Consider the following 18913-nt stretch of genomic DNA (forward strand, 5'->3'; position numbering starts at 1 on the left):
TTTTATAAATGTTGTGCAGGTCACTGCTTGTATATTTTTTTCTCCATCAAAGACATTTATTTATCTCAAAGAAAGCTTGTGAAATGAGGAGTTGTGGGCCTCTTGGCCTAAAGATGTCATATAAACTTTAAATTATTGCAGTGATTATATAGCAAAAGTGTTTTGGTGTATCGTGCATTTTTTGAGGCTTACTATATTTACCAAGTTGTTGATTATGCTTTCTTAGCTTTTCAATTTCATGGATCAGGAATTCAAAGCACCCATCCATGATATAGGTGAGGTCCACATGCAGTGAATAGACTTCAAAAGGACCATAAAATGCTCGTGTTTATATGTAAAACAGTAAATTAACTTCTGGCACATCCTATTGATGAAACTTTTGGTCCTGATGAAGTCTTTTGATTACCTGTGTCTCATGCTTCCTATGATTATGGAATTCAGTTTTTAGTTCTATGAGACACTTAACATGTTTATTATGTATTTACTTATCTTTTTCCCTAGTGATTGTTGAAAATCCAAACTAGGTTTTTGTTAAAATGGTCAAATTAAAATACTAAATTTATATTTTTCTCATATTAGTGTTGCTCAGAGTAGTTGTGTAGGTATACATTAACTACAGTTAAAAAGATAATTTTCATTTGTCTATTACAGTTTTTTTCCCTCAATACATTAATATTTATAAACTTTTAAATTATGCAGAAAATAATTGATAAGGTTTATACTATTGAGAAAATCATGCCTTTAAACTTGACTTGAAAATGTGTGTAAGAAACTCTATCATATGTTCTCTGGAAAGTTTCTAATACTTGCTCACACACTAAAAATAAAGTTATAAGATAATTAGGTCTTAAAATATTGCAGTAATCATAAATTGCTATTGTAGCATATTTCTTTATGTTCTGTGAACCTGTTTGGTTAACTTGTGGAAATGGAAAACATTTATTGGGTTTATAGTTACAATACTTATAATAACATCTGTGTTACTCCTATAACTGACTCCTTGAGTTATTTTTCTTTAATTTTTACATTCAATAACTTCTTAAGGCCTTTATAGATTTTATGTTGGAGGGAAAATCACTTCTGGTTTTCTCAGGCCGAGGGTTTCTGATGTTCATTTTAGAAATACCCATGTTATATATGCTCTGTTGGTTTTCTAATTCTTCTAAAGCTAAGCTTCAGTTAGAAAAAAAAAAAAAAACCATTTCATCAATGATTCTTAATCCTTATGTGTATGTACATACATTTTTCTTATAATGTGTTATTTAGCAATCGGCCAACTTTGTTCAGATCACTTTTCGCAAATTCTGTGTGCTGCTTCTCCCTTTCTTAGGGAGGTTGACTTTCTTAGGAACATATAGTCTTTGAAAGGAAAAAAATAATCTTTCTAATGTTTCCAAATATCTTTTTTTTTTTTAAGATATTTATTTAAGAGAGAGAGAGTGAGAGAGCATAAACAGGGGGAGCTGCAGAGGGAGAGGGAGAAAGAGAAGCAGACTCCCCATGGAGCAGGGAGCCTGATGGGGGGCTTGATCCCAGAACTCTGGGATCATGACCTGAGCTGAAGGCAGATGCTTACCCGACTGAGCCACCCAGTCACCACTTTTTGGTCTCTTTAAAAACCCAATCAGCTAATGGCCATTTATAGTGTGTGAGACACTTTGTAGGTTCTTATTTTCAAGGGACATATTCTAGTAAGTGAAAAATAATATATACACACACACAAAACTAAAAAATATAAAATACATAAGTACTGTAAGGAAAAGTTATCAAGGGTTGTAGAAGCAAAGAAGGGGAGACATTTGTTGAATATTTATCATGTGTTAAAAAATAGTAGTAGTAATAATAGTGATAGTAGTAATAGTAATCATAACAACAGCTAACATTTTCCTCACACTTTCTGTGCTGTGCATGGTGCTAGGAAATATCTCATGTAGTTCTCATAACTGTATGAGATAGGTACTATTATTGTTCCCATTTGATAGATAAGGCAACTGAGAATATAGAGGATTTGTATAGTGAGTAACATTGGATCCAGGGAATGTGTGAATGAATATGACTGACTAAATTATTGGAAGGAGAGATACCTATTAGTTTGCTGTTATAACTAGAATAGGAGATGGTGAGGGACGTAACTGAGGCAGGGGTGGCAGGTTGGAGAGGAATTTGAGAGAGAAATTGTGTATGGAAAAATTTAAGGGAACGATTTAATGTGTGGGGGAAAAGGAGAAGCTAAGGATGTCTCAAAGCATCACACATGAGTGGGTAGGTAGGTGTTGATCCCATTCACCTAGGAAAATAGAGGAGAGAAAGCAAATTCATGGGGATAGAGAAGAGAGCTAATGACTTTGGTTACGGACATGTTGAATTTGGGGTACTGTGGGACATTAGGTAGAGGGTGGACTGAGAAGGGGGAATTTCTATTCGTAATAACTGAAATAACCAAATAGAAATTTCATACAAACATTCCAAATTTGAATTTCAGGAAGATACTTGGAAAATTCTACTCTTGGAGTCCTGGCTTTGGTGCCGCTTTGCCAGCATCTTATGTGGCCATTCTAATTGAAAGAAAAAGCAGGTAAAGTTTTATATATCTACATATTTAATAGAACTGATTTACTGTCCTCCACCCCAAGTAAGTTTTTTTTTAACTTACTATTTATTGTAGTCCAGGGATGAAAAATATTTTCACATATGTTTTTAGTCTTGCAAATATTTGATGGAAAATTTAATTTTGTCTTAATATTATCATAAAGTCAATATAAAGATTGACTTTATAGAATAATAATACCCTTTGGCCTTTGTTTACTAAAGTGTTAGAGAGTTCTTGAATGTGCCTAAGACATGGCATGCACAAATCTAATTAAAGATCTTTTCCATAACCACAATACCACTATCCCACCTAAGAAAATTAATGGTGGTTTTCTCTTGTCATCTACATCTGTAATTTGCTTCAAGCTCATTGAGTGACCTCTGTTAAATCAATTATTATTTTTAAGGTATCTTCTCATTTAAAAAAATATTTTCGTTTATATAAACCAGAAAATGTTTCATGTGACATAATAAGATTTCTATAAAATGCTACAAACTATTATGTAAATTATTCAGCCAGGTAAATAGATGAAGGTAAAGCTTTTGCCTAAAAGAATTTTACCATCTTGTAAATAATTATTTTCATCGCTGGGAACTGCTTTGGTTCCATCTTTATCCCAGAGAGTCAAGATTGGGTCATGTTTTAATCAAGGGGGGTCATGTATTAACCGAGATTGGGTCATCATCCAGTTTATGAAGATACTCATTATAATCACTGATCCCATAGTAAAAGTATAGATAGATTTTATCAGATAACCAAATATTTACCTAAACCACCTGAAGTCACTTTTAATGCCTCTTGTTTAAGTAACGTAATGGTGTCTAAATTTTTGGTGTCTAAACTTTTGGTTCTTTGCTTGTATCATAATATGGTTGGATTATTAATATTACTAAAATCAAGGGATATTATTACTCCAGCATCATCAAGTCAGTATTGCTAGAAACATAGGTTGTCCCACCTGATAGGACCGAATAGAATAGTATTGTGTATTAGGAGTGTGGATTCTGGAGCTGTATTTTCTGGCTGGGGCAGCTGACTCTGTCACTTACTATGTTGTGGCTTATTCCTTACCTGAAAATGGAGACAGTGATAATCTAGTCACATGGCTGTCCAGACAATTAAAGGAGTTAATGTATGTAAAAGTGCTTAGAAAGGTGCCTGACACATAGTAAATGTTACGTGTTAACTGTTATTATTGGTTTTTGCCCATAAGGAATGAGAAAGTTATTCTTCTGATTATTAACTTTCTGATTCATTTAAAAATGTGAACACTTGTTTTAGAATATGATTTCAAAATATGTAACTCATACGTGAAATTTTAAAGATGTTTAAACCAAGTTTGCTCCGATTTATTTATTTTTAGCACTTGAGTAATAAGAGCATTTTGAAGTTATTTGCCTACTTTTCAACAGAAAGTGTTGAAATTGAACACCTGTGTAACCACCTAGAGTCAACAGTTGTTAACATTTTGCTGTTTTTACTTATTTGTAAGTGATTATATGTTTGTGTGGTTGTGTGTGTGGTGTGTGAACCATTGTAAACATCATGACACTTCTAAATACTTCAGCATGCATATTTTAAAATAAGGATATTTTTCTGTGTAATTACAATACTATTATCACATGTAAGAAAATTAAGTCATTCCCTAATACCATCTAGTACATAGTGTCCTAGAATGCTTTTATCGCTGTTTTTTTTGAACCACACTCTAGTATAGTGTTATACTTCCTTATTTTCTTTTCTTCTTTTTTCATTTTTAGGTAGCACGTTTGTTGATGCAAAATGTTTTTTTTTTAACTTTTTTTTAATTTGTTTTTTTTATTCTTATGTTAATCCCCATACATTACATCATTAGTTTTAGATGAAGTGTTCCATGATTCATTGTTTGTGCATAACACCCAGTGCTCCATGCAGAATGTGCCCTCCTCAATACCCACCACCAGACTAACCCATCCTCCCACCCCCCTCCCCTCTAGAACCCTGTTTGTTTTTCAGAGTCCATCGTCTCTCATGGTTCGTCTACCCCTCCGATTTCCCCCGCTTCATTCTTCCCCTCCCGCTACCTTCTTCTTCTTCTTTTTTTTTTTCTTAACATATATTGCATTATTTGTTTCAGAGGTACAGATCTGAGATTCCACAGTCTTGCACAATTCACAGCGCTTACCAGAGCACATACCCTCCCCAGTGTCTATCACCCAGTCACCTCATCCCTCCCACCCTACCCCCCACTCCAGCAACCCTCAGTTTGTTTCCTACAATTAAGAATTCCTAATATCAGTGAGATCATATGATACATGTCTTTCTCTATTTGACTTATTTCACTCAACATAATACCCTCCAGTTCCATCCACGTTGTTGCAAATGGCAAGATCTCCTTCCTTTGATGGCTGCATAATATTCCATTGTATATATATACCACATTTTCTTTATCCATTCATCTGTCGATGGACATCTTGGCTCTTTCCACAGTTTGGCTATTGTGGACATTGCTGCTATAAACATCGGGGTGCACGTACCCCTTCGGATCCCTACTTTTGTATCTTTGGGGTAAATACCCAGTAGTGCAATTCCTGGATCATATGGTAGCTCTATTTTCAACCTTTTGAGGAACCTCCATACAGTTTTCCAGAGTGGCTGCACCAGCTTGCATTCCCACCAACAGTGTAGGAGGGTTCCCCTTTCTCCGCATCCCCGCCAACATCTGTCGTTTCCTGACTTGTTAATTTTAGCCATTCTGACTGGTGTGAGGTGGTATCTCATTGAGGTTTTGATTTGGATTTCCCTGATGCCGAGCGATATTGAGCACTTTTTCCTGTGTCTGTTGGCCATTTGGATGTCTTCTTTGGAAAAATGTCTGTTCATGTCTTCTGCCCATTTCTTGATTGGATTCTTTGTTCTTTGGGTGTTGAGTTTGATGAGTTCTTTATAGATTTTGGATACTAGCCCTTTATCTGATATGTCATTTGCAAATATCTTCTCCCATTCTGTCGGTTGTCTTTTGGTTTTGATGACTGTTTCGTTTGCTTTGCAAAAGCTTTTTATCTTGATGAAGTCCCAATAGTTCATTTTTGGCCTTGCTTCCCTTGCCTTTGGCGATGTTTCTAGGAAGAAGTTGCTTCGGCTGAGGTCAAAGAGGTTGCTGCCTGTGTTCTCCTTTAGGATTTTGATGGACTCCTGTCTCACATTGAGGTCTTTCAACCATTTGGAGTCTATTTTTGTGTGTGGTGTAAGGAAATGGTCCAGTTTCATTCTTCTGCATGTGGCTGTCCAGTTTTCCCAACACCATTTGTTGAAGAGACTGTCTTTTTTCCATTGGACATTCTTTCCTGCTTTGTCAAAGATGAGTTGACCACAGAGTTGAGGGTTCATTTCTGGGCTCTCTATTCTGTTCCATTGATCCCTGTGTGTGTTTTTGTGCCAGTACCATACTGTCTTGATGATGACAGCTTTGTAATAGAGCTGGAAGTCCGGAATTGTGATGCCGCCAGCTTTGCTTTTCTTTTTCAACATTCCTCTAGCTATTCAGGGTCTTTTCTGGTTCCATACAAATTTTAGGATTATTTGTTCCATTTCTTTGAAAAAAGTGGTTGGTATTTTGATAGGAATTGCATTGAATGTGTAGACTGCTCTAGGTAGCATTGACATCTTCACAATATTTGTTCTTCCAATCCATGAGCATGGAACGTTTTTCCATTTCTTTGTTTCTTCCTCAGTTTCTTTCCTGAGTATTTTATAGTTTTCTGAGTACAGATTCTTTGCCTCTTTGGTTAGATTTATTCCTGGGTATCTTACGGTTTTGGGTGCGGTTGTAAATGGGATCGACTCCTTAATTTCTCTTTCTTCTGTCTCGTTGTTGGTGTATAGGAAATGCCACTGACTTCTGTGCATTGATTTTATATCCTGCCACTTTACTGAATTCCTGTCTGAGTTCTAGCAGTTTTGGGGGTGGAGTCTTTTGGGTTTTCCACATAAAGTATCATATCATCTGCAAAGAGTGAGAGTTTGACTTCTTCTTTGCCAATTTGGATGCCTTTGATTTCTTTTTGTTGTCTGATTGCTGTGGCTAGGACTTCCAATACTTGTTGAATAGCAGTGGTGATAGTGGACATCCCTGCCGCGTTCCTGACCTTAGGGGGAGAGCTCTCAGTTTTTCCCCATTGAGAATGATATTCGCTATAGGTTTTTCATAGATGGCTTTTATGATATTGAGGTATGTACCCTCTATCCCTATACTCTGAAGAGTTTTGATCAAGAAAGGATGCTGTACTTTGTCAAATGCTTTTTCTGCATCTATTGAGAGGATCATATGATTCTTGTTCTTTCTTTTGTTAATGTATTGTATCACATTGATTTGATTTGCGGATGTTGAACCAACCTTGCAGCCCAGGGATAAATCCCACTTGGTCATGGTGAATAATCCTTTTAATGTACTGTTGGATCCTATTGGCTAGTATTTTGGTGAGAATTTTTGCATCCATGTTCATCAGGGATATTGGTCTGTAATTCTCCTTTTTGATGGGGTCTTTGTCTGGTTTGTGGATCAAGGTAATGCTGGCCTCATAAAATGAGTTTGGAAGTTGTCCTTCCATTTCTATTTTTTGGACCAGTTTCAGAAGAATAGGTATTAATTCTTCTTGAAATGTTTGGTAGAATTTCCCTGGGAAGCCATCTGGCCCTGGGCTTTTGTTTTTTGGGAGATTTTTATGACTGCTTCAATTTCCTTAGTGGTTATAGGTCTGTTCAGGTTTTCTATTTCATCCTGGTTGAGTTTTGGTAGTTGATACATCTCTAGGAATGCCTCCATTGCTTCCAGGTTATCTAATTTGCTGGCATAGAGTTGCTCATAATATGTTCTTATAATTGTTTGTATTTCTTTGGTGTGGGTTGTGATCTCTCCTCTTTCATTCATGATTTTGTTGATTTGGGTCATTTCTCTTCTCTTTTTGATAAGTCTGGCCAGGGGTTTATCAATCTTGTTAATTCTTTCAAAGAACCAGCTCCTAGTTTCGTTGATCTGTTCTACTGTTCTTTTAGTTTCTCTTTCATTGATTTCTGCTCTGATCTTTATGATTTCTCTTCTCCTGCTGGGTTTAGGCTTTATTTGCTGTTCTTTCTCCAGCTCCTTTAGGTGTAGGGTTAGGTTGTGTACTTGAGACCTTTCTTGTTTCTTGAGAAAGGTTTGTATTGCTATATACTTTACTCTTAGGACTGCCTTTGCTGCATCCCAAGATTTTGAATAGTTGTGTTTTCATTTTCATTGGTTTCCATGTATTTTTTAAATTCTTCTTTAATTTCCTGGTTGACCCATTCATTCTTCAGTAGGATGCTCTTTAGCCTCCATGTATTTGAGTTCTTTCCGACTTTCCTCTTGTGATTGAGTTCTAGTTTCAAAGCATTGTGGTCTGAAAATAGGCAGGGAATGATCCCAATCTTTTGGTACCGGTTGAGACCTGATTTATGACCTAGGATGTGATCTATTCTGGAGAATGCTCCATGGACACTAGAGAAGAATGTGTATTCCGTTGCTTTGGGGTGGAATGTTCTGAATATGTCTGTGAAGTCCATTTGGTCCAGTGTGTCCTTTTAAGTGTTTATTTCCTTGTTGATCTTTTGCTTAGACGATCTGTCCATTTCAGTGAGGGGGGTGTTAAAGTCCCCCACTATTATTGTATTGTTGTCGATGTGTTTCTTTGCTTTTGTTGTTAATTGCCTTATATAATTGGCTGCTCCCATGTTAGGGGCATAGATATTTACAATTGTTAGATCTTCTTGTTGGATAGATCCTTTAAGTAGGATATAATGTCCTTCCTCATCTCTTATTACAGTCTTTGGTTTAAAATCTAATTTGTCTGATATAAGGATTGCCACCCCAGCTTTCTTTTGGTGTCCATTAGCATGGTAAGTGGTTTTCCACCCCCTCACTTTCAATCTGGGCGTGTCTTTGGTTCTAAAATGAATCTCTTGCAGACAGCATATTGATGGGTCTTGTTTTTTAATCCAGTCTGATAGCCTGTGTCTTTTGATTGGGGCATTTAGCCCATTTACATTCAGGGTAACTATTGAAAGATAGGAATTTAGTGCCATTGTATTGCCTGTAAGGTGACTGTTACCGTATATTGTCTGTGTTCCTTTCTGGTCTATGTTACTTTTAGGCTCTCTCTTTGCTTAGAGGACCCCTTTCAAGATTTCCTGTAGGGCTGGTTTTGTGTTTGCAAATTCCTTTAGTTTTTGTTGGTCCTGGAAGCTTTTTATCTCTCCTTCAATTTTCAATGACAGCCTAGCTGGATAGAGTATTCTTGGCTGCATATTTTTCTCATTTAGTGCTCTGAATATATCCTGCCAGTCCTTTTTGGCCTGCCAGGTCTCTGTGGATAGGTCTGTTGCCAATCTAATGTTTCTACCCTTGTAGGTTACATAGCTCTTCTCCTGAGCTGCTTTCAGGATTTTCTCTTTGTCTATGAGACTCGTAAGTTTTACTATTAGATGTCGGGTGTTGACCTATTTTTATTGATTTTGAGAGGGGTTCTCTGTGCTTCCTGGATTTTGATGCCTGTTTCCTTCCCCAAATTAGGGAAGTTCTCTGCTATAATTTGCTCCATTATACCTTCTGCCCCTCTCTCTCTTTCTTCTTCTTCTGGGATCCCAATTATTCTAATGTTGTTTCGTCTTATGGTATCGCTTATCTCTCGAATTCTGCCCTCGTGATCCAGTAGTTGTTTATCTCTCTTTTTCTCAGCTTCTTTATTTTCCATCATTTGGTCTTCTATATTACTGATTCTCTCTTCTGCCTCATTTATTCTAGCAGTTAGCTCCCCCATTTTTGATTGCATCTCATTAATAGCCTTTTTGATTTCTACTTGGTTAGATTTTAGTTCTTTTACTTCTCCAGAAAGGGTTTCTCTAATAACTTCCATATTTTTTTCAAGCCCAGCTAATATCTTTAAAGGGATGATTCTGAATTCTAGATCTGACATCGTACTCATGTCTGTATTGAGTAGGTCCCTGGCAGTTGGTACTACCTCTTGTTCTTTTTGTTGAGGTGATTTTTTCCGTCTTGTCATTTTGTGCAGTGGAGAATAGATTAATGAGAGAACAAAATGCTAGCAGAGTAACAACGTCCCCAGAAAATATATCCTAAACAAATCAGAAAAGACCTGAAGCAGTGGGAAAAGAAAGGGAAGGAGAGAAAAAAGAAAAAGAAAAAAAAGAAAAAGATAAAGATAAAAACAAAAACAAAACAAAACAACAACAACAACAAAAAAAACAGAATGTGATCAAATATGATCAGGCTGGTATATAGATCAGTGCCACACACTAGATTTGGGGTGTATTTTGGTCTTCTGGAGAAAGTGCCTCCCAAAATTTTAAAGAAAGAAAAACTTATATATGTACAAAAATAAGGGTTGATATGATGAAGGGATGGAATATGACTGTAAAGATGGAAATTATAAAAAATTTATAAAAGGAATTGATAAGAAGTTGTTTGAAAAAAGAAAGAAGAGGATTTAAAAAAAGAAAAAAAAAAAGGGAGAGGATGTGATCAGGCAGGGGAATAGAAAACACCATATACTAGAGATTTAGGGTATATTTTAATCTGTTAGAAGAAACTATCTCAAAATTTTAAAGAGAGAACAACTTATATATATAAGCCAAAAATATGGGTAACTACTGAAGGGATAGAATATGACTCTAAAAATGAAAAATAAAAATTTTTTTTTTAAAAAGGGGATTGATAAGATGTTGGTTGAAAAAGGGAAAAAGAAAACTTCAAAAAGAAAAAAAAAGAAAAAAAGACAGTTAAAAAAAATTAACTTTGAAAGACTAAAGAATCATGGTAAAAAAGCCATGAATTCTATGTGCAGTGTTCCCCTAGCGCTGGCGTTCTGCCATTCTCATTGATCGGTAAACTTGGTTTTGGCTGGCTGTTCTCGCTGATCTTCTGGGGAGGGTCTGTTGCCGTTGTTTCCAAACGTCTCCGCCGGAGGCGGAATTGCCCCGCCTTTGCCCCCTCCCGGCTAAGTAATCTGCTCGGGTTTGCTCTCCGGGGCTTTTGTTCCCTGTGAGCTTTCCGTACAGCTTTGGAGGCGGAGAGTGAAAATGGCGGCCTCCCAATATCCGCCCCGGAGGAGCCAAGAACTCGGGGTCCCGCTCCTCAGTGAGCCCCCAGAGAAAAGCCGTCAGTCACTCTCGTCTCCCTGGTCTCCGGCCGCACTCTGTGCTCACCCGGCCTGTGACCGCGCGTTTCTACCTCTGGCACCCGACCCCGGGTGGAGTCTCCAAACCCAGCAGATCCCTGTGGTGCACTCCTGCGCGGCTCCTCCCGCGGAAGGAAGGTGAGTCTCCCCGGATCTGCCGCTTGTTGGGTCCCTGCTGGGGGAGCAGTGGCCCGACTGTGCCGTGGATCACGGTTTATGGCAACCCCGAGCTGAGAGCCCGCGCCTGGGCTCCGCCTCTGCAGCCGGCTTCCCTGCTGCGTTACCTGGGAGCTCTGCCACACTCAGGCACCCCGGGTCTTTCTGTGACTCCGAGGGTCCTGAGACCACACTGTCCCGGAGGGTTCCACCCCCTGCTTAGCCATCAGAGTGACGTCCCTCAGTGGAGCAGACTTTTAAAAGTTCTGATTTTGTGTTCCGTGGTTCTATCACTTGCCAGAAGCGGCCCACGGAGGCCCCTCCCCCGCCGTCTATCCTCCCGAATATCGCCTCCGATTCACTTCTCCGCCCGTCCTACCTTCCAGAAAGTGGACGCTTTTCTGTTCAGAGAGTTGTTGCTATTCCTTTCTTTGATCTCGTGTTATATTTCCTTATTTTCTTTTAATCTAGCTTAATCTTCCCACTTTCCCCAGATGACATTGATTTATTGATGTGATCAGGCCAGTTGTGTGTAAAACTTTTCTGGTTTTGTCTGAATTTTTTCCTCATGGAATTGTTTGATTGGTTCACTTAACTTGCATATTCCCTGTAAACTGAAGTTTGGGTTGAAGACTTGATTATATTATGATTGAACACTTTTGGTAAGCATATACATCATAGATGATGCTGAAGCCATCAGGAGGTCCATAGTTCTAAGTAGTTCCAAGTTTGAATATGTGATTAAAGCGATAATCACCAGATCTTTTCAGTAAACCTATTATTTTGAGGGAATGAGCTGAATGGATTTCTTGACATTCCACAGCCCTCGCTTTGCTGGAGTGAACCTGAGTTGATTATGATACCATTATTTGTGGATTGGCTAGTAATTGTGTGTTTGAGTTGTGTCTTTCTGTTTTCTTTATCAGGTTTGAGTGTCATTTACTTCATAAAATAGTTCAGAAGTTTTCCTTCTTTTTTTTCTTGCTCTGGAGTAGTTTAAGTAGCCATGAATTTTCGGGCCTTTGAGTGTTTGGCCCATTTCTCTGTAAAACCTGGGCATGGTGACTCTTCTGGGGGTGGTAGTTCTTAGGAAAAGTTATCAGTTTCCTCTGTGTAATTGATCTGTTTAAACTTTGAGCTCAATAATGACGTTCAGTAACTTCTCTAATAGCTAGAAAGTTCTATTTCCCGGAAAGTATTTATTTTATAAAGATTTTTATATTTACATGGAGTTGTACCAAGTAGTCTTATGATTTGATTGAATTTTATGTTTTCAATGGTTATTTTTCAATTTGTTATTTATTTTGTGTGATTGTGCTATTTCCCTTTTTTATTAAGTTAGCTAGTAATTTTATTGATTTTTTTTCCCCAACAAATCATCTTATTTATTACTTCTCTTTTTTGGTTTCTTAATTCTTGTTTTTATTTTTTTCCCCCTTCCTTCTACTTTCTTTTGATTAACTTGCTTTTCTTTTAGAAACCTTTTCATTTGTTGCTTATTTCTTTTCATTAAGTTTTATTGATATAAGTATTTAAGGCAGAATTTTCTTTTGATAAGTGCTTTATTTATAGCCCATAGGTTCTGATATGTAGTACTTTCATTATCATTTTCTAGAAATTCTGCAATTTTAGTTTGTATTTCTCTTGTAATATAAGAATTATTTAGTAGAGAGCTTAAGAAGATGGAAGGCCCTTTTGTTATTAATTTTCAGTTTTATTGCATTCTTATCTGAGAATGTTGTTCATAGTATTTTCTCTGTATAAAACTTTATAAGGTTTTCCTTGTGGCTGAATTTATGCTCAATTTTTGTGACTTTTTTTGAACATTTGAAAAAAAAGTGCATTGTCTTTTATTGGAAGTTCAAAGGTTAGCCATAAGATCTATGCTATTGGATATGATTTTAGGTTGTATCTTTAATTTGAGGTGCAATTTCTAGCATTAAAAAGTATGTTCTTTATTTCATTTCATGTATTTTGGCTTGAGTTCCAAATTTTTAGTTATCTTTCTTTCTTCTTGCTTGCATTTGCCTAGTATGTCTTTATCTTCCTGAAACACTTGATGCGTCTATCTTACATGTAAGATTCTTACATATAACCCATAAACTTGGGTTATATTTGGAGAGCCAATCTGAAAAAATCATTTTATTTTGATATACAAGTTCAGTCCATATACATTTATTTATACAACAGATATATTTGGTTTAGTTCTGCCATATGATTTTATGTTATTTTTATTATGATTGTCACTATGTGGTCTGTTTTATTATATATTTTTTTGCTTTTAACTTTGACATGATTATAGAGTCATGGAAAATTACACAAATAGTACGTAGAGCCACTTGAAACCTTAACCCAGTTTCCCTCCAATGATAGCATCTTATGTAACTGTAGTATAATATGATACCAGGAAATTGACATTATTGTCAGCTAGACTATGGCCCTTATTCATAGTCACCAGTTTTTACATTGACCTGTCTTGATCATTACAGTATCACGCAGAGTAATTTCACTGTCCTGAGAATCCTCTGTGCTTGGCTATTCATTCCACCCTCCCCCTAGCCCCTGGTAACTAGTCACCTTTTTACTCTCTTACAGTTTTACCTTTTTCAGACTGTTGTATAGTTAAAATCATACAGTATGTAAGCTTTTCCGATTGGCTTTTTTTACTTAGTAATATGCCTTTAAGTTTTGTCCATGCCTGTACATGGCTTGATAGGTTATTTCTTTTTAGTGCTGAATAATATTCCACTGTCTGGATGCACCACGAGCTGTGTTCTACCCTACTGAAGGACAACTTGTTGCTTCCAAGTTTTGACAGTTACTAGTAAAACTGCTATAAATATCCATGCATGGGTTTTTGTGTGGATATAAGTTTTCAGCCCCTTTGGGTAATTACCAAGGGTTATGATTACTGTATCATATATTAAGAGTATGTTCAATTTTATAAGAAACCGCCAAACAGTTACCCAAAGTGGCTGTACCAGTTTGCATACCCTCCAGCGATGAATGAGAATTCCTGTGGCTCCACATCCTCACCAGCATTTAAGTGTTGTCAGTGTTCTGTATTCTGGCCATTCTAATAGGTGTGTGGGAGGATCTGATTGTTTTAATTTATATTTTCTTGCTGGTATATGTTGTAGAGCATTTCTTCATGTACTTTTTTATTTTAATCTGCAGGTGTCTGTATAGTGATTTCTTGTAGACAATATATAATTGGGTCATGTTTTTGATCAACTCTGACAATCTCTGTGTTTTAATTGGCATAGTTAGACTATTGACATTCAAAGTGATTATTGATATACTTGGATTAATATTTACTACATTCATTACTGTTTTCTCTTTGTTGTTCTTTGTTTTCATTTTCTGTCTTCTACTCTTCTGCTTTTTGTGGTTTTAACTGAATATTTTATGTGGTTCCATTTTCTCTCCTTTCTTAGTATATCAGTTATACTTTTTTTTTTAACTTTTTAGTGGTTGCCCTAGTTTTATAATATACATTTACAACTAATCCTAGTCTACTATCAAATAACACTATACCCCTTCATAGGTAGTGAGTGTACCTTACAATAACAATATCTTCCTAATTCCTTCTTCCTGTCCCTTATATCATTGCTGTCATTCACTTATATATAAGCATGCATCACACACACACCATATATATATATATATATACACATAAGCACACGCAATCAATTACATTGTTGCTTTTATTACATTGTTACATTATTATTTTGAAAGAACTGTTATCTGTTAGAGCAAGTAAGAATAAGAAAAATAAAATTTTTTATTTTACCCTCACTTATTTTTTCTCTAATGTTCCACCTTTGTTTATGTAGGCGAGTTTCTGATTTGTATTGTTTTCTTTCTCTTTAGAGAACATTTAAGATTTCTTGCAGAGCCAGTCCACTGGCAACAAGTATTCTCAATTTTTGTCTGGTGAAATCTTTGTTTGTCCTTCACTTTTGAAGGATGATTTCTCAGGGTATGGAATTCTAGGTTGGTGTTTTTTGTGTTTTCTTTTTTTCCCCTCTCAACACTAAATATTTCACTCCACTCTCTTGTTTGCATGGTTTCTCAGGAGAAGTTGGATGCAATTACCTTTGTTCCTCTATAGGTAAGGTGGTTTTTTCCCTCTGGCTTCTTTCAGGGTTTTTCTTTATGTTTGATTTTCTGTAGTTTTAGTAAGATATTCCTAGGTGTCGCTTTTTGTTTTTGTTTTTGGCATTTATCCTGCTTGGTATTTTCTGAGCTTTCTTAATTTGTGGTTTGGTGTCTGACACTGATTTAGGAAAATTCTCAGTCGTGATTGCTTTGAATATTTCTTCTGTTTCATTCTTTCTGCTCCTTCATCTATTCCTGTTATGTGGATGTTATACCTTTTGCAGTTGTTGCACAGGTGTTGGAAATTCTGTATTGGGTTTTTTTCCCCCAGTGTCTGGTCTTTTTGTTTTACAGTTTTCAAGGATTCTTGTGATAGATCCTCTAGCTCAGAGATTCTTTCCTCAGCTGTGTCCAGTCTCCTAGTGATTACATCAAAGGCATTCTTCATTTCTGCTGTAGTTCCTTTTCTTTGTGGTTCTTAGGATTTTCATCTCTCTGCTTACCTTGCTCTTACCTTACCAGCTTCCTACATGCTATCTACTTTATCCATTAGGGTCCTTAGCATATTAATCATTGTTTTAATTTTAAATTCCTGGTCTGATAATTCCAACATCTCTGCTGTGTCTGATTATGATGCTTGCTCTGTCTCTTCAGATTGTGTTTTTTGCATTTTGGTGTGCCTTGTAATTTTTTTCTTGATAGCCGGACATGATGCACCAGGTGAAAAGAATTGCTGGAATAGCCTTTAGTAATGTGGGGGTGAAGTGTGGGGGTGGGGGGGGGGAAGGAAACTGTTCTATAGTACTGTGGTTAGGCCTCAGTCTTTCAGTGAGCCTCTGTCTCTAGACTGTGAACTTCACAAGTATTTCTCAGTTTTTCTTTTCCTCTTAGGTGGGGCCAGGATGGTTAGAGTGTGCTGGAGTTGGATATTTTGCTTTCTTCCATGTGGAATTCTAAAGCTGGCTGGAGTTGGGTATTTCCCTTCCCCATGTCAGTTAGGCTCTCATCATACCCTAGTAGATCAGGCTCTTTTAACTAGCTCCTACCAAAGGCAGGCCTTGTTAAGAACTGAGTGCTGTGGCTTATGTTAGAAAAAAATGGTTCCTTTTTGACTCCCCCTACTTGGAAGCACAAGGGGCTTTCCCCCTGGTATTTACTGTGGGACCTTAGTTAAGCTCCCAGAGTTAAAACTCACAAGGGTGTGAGGGTCCCCCTATGACTGGGTCCCTCTGGAGTTTTTCGCTCTTCAGACTTGTCCCACGGAGCCTCCTACTATTTTTCAGTTTAGGTTTTCCTCTCCTGGCTCTTACTCTCTTTGAGTTTTCAGCTGGTTTCTGCTCTGGTAAACTGTGATTCTCTGTATCTATTTATCATCTCTTCAGTTTTGGAGGCAATACTTTGCAGGGTGACCTTGCTTCTCTTATGGATCTAAGAAGAGTTGTGTTTCCAGCTTCCTCAGCTTTTTACTTGATGTAAAGACTAAGTGATGACTTCTGAGCTCCTTGGACAGAAACTGGAAACTGGAAGAAGACATTCTTTTTTCAGTCCATTTTCTAGTATTTTTTTGTTTTTCTTTTTCTAGTCCTTGCTCTAAGGACTACAATAGATATCTTTAACTTTAGAGCTTCTTAGTGTTAATACGTCCATCCCTTGTAAAACATGGAAATGTGTTTAGGTCCATATTAGAGGCTGCTTGCTATAGGATCTCTTTTGCCCTGCTCCCCATCCTGCCCCCTCCCCCCACTTTTTTTTTTTGGCTGGCAAATAGTCACTTTCTCTGGCACCAGGGATTCAATTGTCCATTCTTTCTCCATGGATTTGTAACCAATTTATATATATGTCATATACCAATTTATATATATGTGTGTGTGTTGAGTGCTCAATTCTTTTCTCTTGATATATTAGTCTAGGTCTTATTTTTTTATAATTGGTTAAAAAAATCAAACATTTCTTTGAAGATAAACATGTGTTTAAATACCAAAGTAAAATTGTACTATTGATATCAAAAGCTATAACTTTTTTTTTTTTTTAAAGATTTTATTTATTCATTTGAGAGACAATGAGATAGAGAGAGAGCATGAGAGGGGGGAGGGTCAGAGGGAGAAGCAGACCCCCCGCTGAGCAGGGAGCCCGATGTGGGACTTGATCCCGGGACTCCAGGATCATGACCTGAGCCGAAGGCAGTCGCTTAACCAACTGAGCCACCCAGGAGCCCCAAAAGCTATAACTTTTTAAGGCACAAAGAGGTTTCTTGGAAGTGAGGTGATAACTTGGATCTTAGTTACTATTTTATTTCCTGTTCTCTTTTTACTTTTGGTACTGAACTTTTGTTTTAAAGCATTCTGCTTTCATTTCTTTTAAGTGAGCTATTGCATTCGTGTTTTATCCATAGACATTAGATACTCACAGAAAATGTGTAGGTAGTTATACATTATGATCTGTTCTGAATATTAATTGGAGTGGTTTAACCTAATCAAAAAAATTTTAATTTTTTATTGTTATGTTAATCACCATACATTACATCATTAGTTTTTGATGTAGTGTTCCATGATTCATTGTTTGTGTATAACACCCAGTGCTCCATGCAATACGGGCCCTCTTTAATACCCATCACCAGGCTAACCCATCCTCCCACCGCCCTCCCCTCTGAACCCTCAGTTTGTTTTTCAGAGTCCATCGTCTCTCATGGTTCATCTCCCCCTCCGATTTCCCCCCCTTCATTCTTCCCCTCCTGCTATCTTCTTTTTTTTTTTTTTTTTAACATATATTGCATTATTTGTTTCAGAGGTACAGATCTGTGATTCAGCAGTCTTGCACAGTTCACAGCACTCACCATAGCACATGCCTCCCCAGTGTCTATCACCCAGCCACCCCATCCCTCCCAGCCCCCACCACTCCAGCAACCCTGTTTGTTTCCTGAGATTAAGAATTCCTCATATCAGTGAGGTCATATGATACATGTCTTTCTCTGATTGACGTATTTCGCTCAGCATAATACCCTCCAGTTCCATCCACGTCGTTGCAAATGGCAAGATCTCATTCCTTTCGATGGCTGCATAATATTCTATTGTATATATATACCACATCTTCTTTATCCATTCATCTGTCGATGAACATCTTGGCCCTTTCCACAGTTTGGCTATTGTGGACATTGCTGCTATAAACATCGGGGTGCACGTACCCCTTTGGATCCCTACATTTGTATCTTTGGGGTAAATTACCCAGTAGTGCAATTGCTGGATCATATGGTAGCTCTATTTTCAACCTTTTGAGGAACCTGCATACTGTTTTCCAGAGTGACTGCACCAGCTTGCATTCCCACCAACAGTGTAGGAGGGTTCCCCTTTCTCCGCATCCCTGCCGATATCTGTCCTTTCCTGACTTGTTAATTTTAGCCATTCTGACTGGTGTGAGGTGGTATCTCATTGAGGTTTTGATTTGGATTTCCCTGATGCCGAGCGATGTTGAGCACTTTTTCATGTGTCTTTTGGCCATTTGGATGTCTTCTTTGGAAAAATGTCTGTTCATGTCTTCTGCCCATTTCTTGATTGGATTCTTTGTTCTTTGGGTGTTGAGTTTAAGAAGTTCTTTATAGATTTTGGATACTAGCCCTTTATCTGATATGTCATTTGCAAATATCTTCTCCCATTCTGTCGGTTGTCTTTTCGTTTTGTTGACTGTTTCTTTTGTTGTGCAAAAGCTTTTTATCTTGATGAAGTCCCAATAGTTCATTTTTGGCCTTGCTTCCCTTGCCTTTGGCGATGTTTCTAGGAAGAAGTTGCTTCGGCTGAGGTCAAAGAGGTTGCTGCCTGTGTTCTCCTTTAGGATTTTGATGGACTCCTGTCTCACATTGAGGTCTTTCAACCATTTG

At 37.3% G+C, this 18913-nt stretch overlaps 1 protein-coding gene across 2 annotated transcripts in view; it reads left to right on the forward strand.

The window, feature by feature from the left end:
- The window catches only part of TMEM135 (transmembrane protein 135), a 285580-nt gene that overhangs the window by 27756 nt on the left and 238911 nt on the right, over positions 1-18913 (forward strand). For both annotated transcript variants that reach the window (XM_044919211.1, XM_044919212.1), the window contains exon 3: positions 2483-2575. In XM_044919211.1, the coding sequence (XP_044775146.1) occupies positions 2483-2575 (93 nt within the window). The remainder of the gene's footprint in view (positions 1-2482; positions 2576-18913) is intronic.

The sequence above is a fragment of the Neomonachus schauinslandi genome, chromosome 11 (genome assembly GCF_002201575.2).
Source record: "Neomonachus schauinslandi chromosome 11, ASM220157v2, whole genome shotgun sequence".
In the NCBI taxonomy this organism is placed as follows: domain Eukaryota; kingdom Metazoa; phylum Chordata; class Mammalia; order Carnivora; family Phocidae; genus Neomonachus; species Neomonachus schauinslandi.